We start from the raw sequence: 6,000 nt of genomic DNA on the forward strand, positions 1-6,000 counted from the left end.
AAGCCCTAAGTGAGGTGCTCACAGTATGGTGGTCCTGGTGTCTGACTGCATCAGAGGCCAGGTGTCCAGGGTGAGGCCACACCTGGCAACAGCTACATTAACCTCACTCCATCCAACAGCTTCAAAGGGGGTCAGGGGCACAAAGCCACTGGCCCCAAATCACACAGCTGAAATGTGGTGGAAGAGACTGATCTTATGTAATCAAGGATAATCTTTGGGGATTATTTGTGATCACAAGAGGGAGAGCTGTTAAGAAAAATATATCTATCCCAAACTTGGAAATAGTCCAAAAACGGATAACTGCACATTCTTTCAATGGCATATTACAGCATCGTCTAACAGACTCTCAAAAATTATCTGATTCTCTGGGAGATTGTGCCTTTGTTTTGATTCCTCCTTCATTTTGTTTTTTTTCCTCCTTCATTATTGATTAGGGGGTTTTACACTCTGTAAAGGAAGATGTTAACTTGGGGGAAAAGCAATGAAGATGTAAACGATTTTTGTCTGATTACAAGGCAAATGAATTTTTCCCTGTGGAGACGCAAATGACTTCTGTCCAGTACAAAAGACTAGAAGCCCCAGAGGTGATAGTTTTATTGCTCTCCAGGGCATTAACCAGTTTCTTTCTCTTGTATTTCTTTGAATCAACTTTACCATCATGCGGATTCTCATTGATGAGTTAAATGAAAAATGCAGTACTAGATTTAAAAAAAAAAAAAAAGAGAAAGAAAGAAAACAGAAAAACCCAGGACTCATACCCAGGACGTGTGTGCATGCATGCATGTGTGTGTGTGTGTGTGCGTGTGTGTGTTCAAGCCCGGGGTGGGGCGTGGCCAGCCCCCAGGTGTTGCCTGTGTATAAACAGGGCTGGGCAAGCAGGGAAAAGCTGAGGAAAGTCCAGCTCTGCCTGAGGCTGGGTCGGGTCCCCTTTGGCAGGAGGTCCCGGGCTTCTCTGATTTTCTGACTCCTCTCACCTGGGCAGATGTCGGGAGAAAAGAGACCCTCTGCCGACCCTGGCAGAAAAGCCAAGAACCCAAAGAAGAAGAAGAAGAAGGACCCCAATGAGCCACAGAAACCTGTGTCAGCCTACGCGCTTTTCTTCAGAGACACTCAGGCCGCCATCAAGGGACAGAACCCCAGTGCAACCTTCGGGGATGTGTCCAAAATCGTGGCCTCCATGTGGGACAGCTTGGGAGAGGAGCAGAAGCAGGTGAGCCTCCATCCCTTTCTGGGCCATCCCTCAAGCCTTTGAGGTCAGACTTGGAAGGTCTGGAACCAGGCCCAGCCTCTGGAACTAGAGACTCTTGCAGAGGTCTTTGCTAGGCTCAGTTTGCCCATCTGTAAGCTGGGGAGGTAGGACCCTTCTGATTTGGCTGTTTTGCAGCTGCATTCACTAGCGACTTGGTTAAGTGGAGAAAAAAACTGGACCTCTGCTTCCTCATCTGTTAAATGAGAACAGGCATCTTCATCCATCTTGGCCTCCAACTCTAAAAGTCTGGGGTCCAAGCCAGAGCTTTCTTATCCGCTGACCAGAGGCCTATGGCCTCCTCTCAGGGCCCTGCAGGGAGAATAGGAGCAGAAATAGCTCCAAGGTAAATGCCAGTTACCAGCCCTGTGAGCTCAGGCTGACCACCTGACCTCTCCTCGATATTGCCCACGTCTTGGATCTTTCAGGCCTACAAGAGGAAGACCGAAGCAGCGAAGAAGGAGTATCTGAAGGCTCTGGCAGCCTACAGGGCCAGCCTTGTCTCCAAGGTAACACCTGGAATCCCTAGGGCCAGCCCTGATAAGAATGGGGCCACTTGAGGGATAGAGCAAGAACCAAGGCGGGAACGGTCAACACCATAGGTCTTGGAAGGGATGGAAAAGACCAATGTGGTCCCTTCTCCAGTGCACCGCCTCTGTGCCAAGCTCATGCTTTACATGCATACTGTACATGCATCTCATTTAATTCTTCCAAGAAGAACCTGATACACAGAGGAGTTAGGTGACCTGCCTGCGAGTAGCCAGCTTGTTAGACGGCTGTACCAGGATTGAGACCCAGTTTTGCCAGTCTTCAGATGTGGCCTTTCCTCCTGTCCTGCGCTCTCTGCCTCATTCCTCAGCACCAGCACTGCAGGAGGCTCAGGGAGGCAGTGGTTGTGTGGTCCACGGGGGGGCAGAGGGTGGTCTGGAAGCTGCTACAGAGGACGTGGCTTCTGGGTTAGGCCATAAAGGGCCAAGCAAAGAGGGTGTCCCAAATCAAGGGAACAGCCCACACTAAGGCACAGAGGCTGGGGAGAAGCCTAAGTAGAGGAAAGCCCAGCTGGACGATGCTGGTCCCTCAGGCCAGGCTGAGAAGCATGGGTTCTCCCGTGGGCAGGGGAGCCCCCAGGGATTAAAGCAAGGGTGGTCGGATGGTCAGAGCCAAGTGTGCTGGACCCTGAATTATCTCTGGTGAGTCCCCAGCTCTTTCCCCAGGGGCCTGAGAGCCAGCCAGGAGCCACGCCAGTGGGGGACAAAACCACACGATCTCGTGGCTCGAGTTCTGGCTTATCCACCTTCTCCAGAGTGATTGGTGTCTGTCTCCTTCCAGAGCTCCCCCGACCAGGGTGAGACCAAGAGCACTCAGGCGAACCCACCGGCCAAAATGCTCCCACCCAAGCAGCCCATGTACGCCATGCCAGGCTTGGCCTCCTTCCTGACGCCGTCCGACCTGCAGGCCTTCCGCGGCGGGGCCTCCCCCGCCAGCCTTGCCCGGACGCTGGGCTCCAAGTCACTGCTGCCGGGCCTCAGCGCATCCCCGCCGCCGCCCCCTTCCTTCCCTCTCAGCACCCCCCTGCACCAGCAGCTGCCACTGCCGCCCCACACCCAGGGCACCCTCCTCAGCCCACCTGTCAGCATGTCCCCAGCCCCCCAGCCTCCCATCCTGCCTGCTCCCATGGCACTCCAGGTGCAGTTGGCCGTGAGCCCCTCACTTCCAGGGCCACAGGTAAGCAGGGTCCAGTGAGAACGTGCCCCTCGGGGACCCCTTGCAGAAAGGGGAGGCAGCTTGGGATTCCAAATACTGGTCCTGCCACTCACCGGCTGTGTGACCTCAGCCTTAGCACCTTACCTCTCTGAGCCTCAGTTACTTCAACTGTGAAATGGGGCAAGTACACCTTGCCTGAGATGCACTGGCTGCAGAGAACAGTTGGCAAGTAGCCAGACAGATTCTTCAGATTCTTAGGCTATCTCAGGCCCTCCTCCCTCAGCCTCTGTCCATTTCTGCTCTCTGGCCGGAGGGGTTGAGGCCACTGTGGCTTCTGCTAGATCAACCCTAGCTCCTGGCTCTCCCCAAAGCCTTTGAAGCCAGATCCCCCTAATTGCTCCACAGACACTGGTAATTACAAGGCTTGCTTGGCCCTGGGAGGTCACTCAGCCCAATAAATCCATTTTACAGAGTGGGAAACTGAGGTCCAGGAAAAGAAAGTCCATCACCCCCTCCCCCCCATGTAGCTAAGACAAGGGTTGAATTTTCCAGAACATGCTCTACTAGGGAAAAGAAAGGAGCGCTCCAGGCAGAGAGGCAGAGCGGAGATTTCTTATAAGCCGGAAAGTGTCTCTGCGAACACGCCCCCGTCCCCCCTTGCTGCCTGAGATGCACCCCATTCGCTCTCCTTTGCTCACCGCCTCCTCCTCCCCACCTCGGCAGGACTTCCCTCACATCTCTGAGTTCCCCAGTGGTTCCGGATCCCGCTCCCCTGGCCCATCCAACCCCACGAGCAGCGGAGACTGGGACAGCAGTTACCCCAGCGGGGAGTGTGGCATCAGCACCTGCAGGTCGGCCCTCACCCCACTCGCCCACCCTTGGTGCTGCCCTTGTCCTGCCTACACGTGGAGAGTGAGGATGGGATGACAGGGTGGGAAAGGACAAGGGGGACACTGCAGGTCACTGTCAGCCCCGCAGGAGGGCCTCTTGGGCACCGGGTGCCCGTTGTCTTCAGGAGAGGACCAAAGCAAGGCCCCAGAGGGGCTCAGCTGGTCTGGTGCCAGGCCCACAGGGGAAACTAAGGCCTGTCTTCACTCTTGCTGTTTTTCCTTCCATCCTGTTTTTTTTCACAAGTGCTTGACATGGCATTCATAGCTAAGCCATCTGTCTTCAGTCAACTTCCTCAGAAGCAGAGCTTGAGGCAGGGATTTGAGTGACCTCGATGATGTATACATGTTCAGGGAGAACCTGCAGGAGAAGGGATGGGGGAGGGAAGCAGGCCAGGGCAGGGAGGGAGCTTAGCGAGGGCGTGGCCTCAGCTGGAGACTGGCTTCAGCCTGATCCCATGGGAGCTCTGGGCACCAATCACAGCACAGACTTGGTCTCATTTTGAGGTTTGAGCTTTTTGTATCCGCTGAGGACCAGGTGGTCCCCTGCCAGGATTCCAGGAGGGGTGTTTGGTTCTGCCCAGTGGATAGTCAGGGAGGGACCAGCACAGACCCTCATTCATCCTCAGAGGGGCAGCCGAATCCAGGGAGGGCGTGAAGGGCCAGGGAGCAGGTGTCCTGATGTGCCCCGGGCCTTGTGTCCAGGCCCTTGAGGGCCAGGGGGGCGCCTGGGGCGGGGTGGAGGCGTCACATCCACTCTGACAGCCTCTCCTTTCTCCCCCAGCCTCCTCCCCAGGGATAAATCGCTCTACCTCACCTAAGCCCGCCTCCCTCTCCTCCCTGAGGCTTGCTGGAAGGGCACTGCTCAGGCCTGAAGGGCTGACAGCAGAAAAGAGGCCTTGGCAGGAAGCAGGGTGCCGGAGAAGAGAGAGCAGTGACACGACCACGGCCCCGGGCTGAGTCTCTTCCTCCACCTCCCACCAGACTCTGCAGAGGCAGCGCACCGCCCGCCGCCAGCCCAAAGAACCTGCAGGAACCTTCCGCCCCCTGACCTGCTTGCTCCAGGGTTACTGTGGACCCTGCTGCTCGCCCTGCCACCGTACCCTACGTCTGGACGTCTGGCCCCAGCCCAAAGTCGCGTGAGCCGCCCCTGGACGGATCGCTCTGCAGCAGAAACCCGCCCCCAGATGCACAGGGCAGGGGCCAGCTCAGCCCCAGATGTGCAAATACGGTTTTACAGTGCGAACAAGACATTATGAAACTCATAAACTTGGCTCCGTGTAAGTACTAGTTGACTAAGTGTTTTAGAAACTGTGCTGAAGACACCTGTAAGATTATTTTGTTGCGGGGTGGGACGGGGTGGGGGGAAAGTAGATTCCTTTAAGGTAAGCATTTTCTATGACCCTTAGCACATTTTTTTAAGTGTTATCTTAAGGGAGATGTGCACGAAAGAAGCGGCCAAACCGTTTCCTCGTCTGTACAGCAGGAACCGGACGATTTATAGCCACACTCAGAGACATTGCGCTTTTTTTTTTTTTTAATCATACGTTTATTTAAAATGGCCAACAACAACTTCTGTCTATTTATAAGGAACAACTGAGAACAAAAATGCAGTTTATCATAAAGTGTGCGTGCTTTGGGGGCTTGGTTTGGGTTTGGGTTCTTAATGTTTGCAGCCGTTTTCTGACCCTGCAAATGTCTGCCTTGGTGCCCAGTGCTTCTCTCGAATTTCTTTATAATAAAACTTCTGAAAAGTTGGCAACAAGCCTGTCTCTCCTTACACTTGGTAAGCCGGGGCCAGGCCTTCTGGAGTGGACTTTGGTGGTGGCTTCACCAGGACAGAGCCCCTGGTGTCAGTCAGATTGAGGGCAAAGTCCCACCTGCCCTTTCCCCACCCCCGAGGGTCTCTATGGGTGACAGAGCCCTGCTGGCCTCAGTCTTCCCATCTGTAGAAGTGGGATAATGATGGTGTGAACACGTAGGGTTCTCATGATGATTCCAGGCGCTCTGGCATAGAGTGCTGGCCACGCAGGGGCCCTCACGGGCAGGTGACCGCAGCGAGTCCTTACTGACCACTCCCTCGCCGCCGATGGGGCCTCTGACCTCTGGAAGCTTCCAGTCTGGTGGAGGCGAGAGGTGGGTTCAGGGCAGCAGGAGCCCAGG

At 55.1% G+C, this 6,000-nt stretch overlaps 1 protein-coding gene across 5 annotated transcripts in view; it reads left to right on the forward strand.

Annotated features, from left to right (window-relative positions):
• Nucleotides 1-5,594, forward strand: part of TOX2 (TOX high mobility group box family member 2) — a 137,815-nt gene extending 132,221 nt beyond the window's left edge. For 3 of the 5 annotated variants that reach the window (XM_057529367.1, XM_057529370.1, XM_028169319.2), the window contains 5 exons: nucleotides 983-1,210; nucleotides 1,675-1,755; nucleotides 2,576-2,971; nucleotides 3,674-3,801; nucleotides 4,822-5,594. In XM_057529367.1, the coding sequence (XP_057385350.1) occupies nucleotides 983-1,210; nucleotides 1,675-1,755; nucleotides 2,576-2,971; nucleotides 3,674-3,801; nucleotides 4,822-4,888 (900 nt within the window). In that variant the 3' untranslated portion in view covers nucleotides 4,889-5,594. Of the gene's footprint in view, nucleotides 1-982; nucleotides 1,211-1,674; nucleotides 1,756-2,575; nucleotides 2,972-3,673; nucleotides 3,802-4,621 lie in introns of all 5 variants that reach the window. The other 2 variants (XM_057529368.1, XM_057529369.1) reach the window with 2 other exon arrangements.
• The last annotated feature ends 406 nt before the right edge of the window (nucleotides 5,595-6,000 follow it).

The sequence above is a fragment of the Balaenoptera acutorostrata genome, chromosome 15 (assembly GCF_949987535.1).
Source record: "Balaenoptera acutorostrata chromosome 15, mBalAcu1.1, whole genome shotgun sequence".
Taxonomy (NCBI): domain Eukaryota; kingdom Metazoa; phylum Chordata; class Mammalia; order Artiodactyla; family Balaenopteridae; genus Balaenoptera; species Balaenoptera acutorostrata.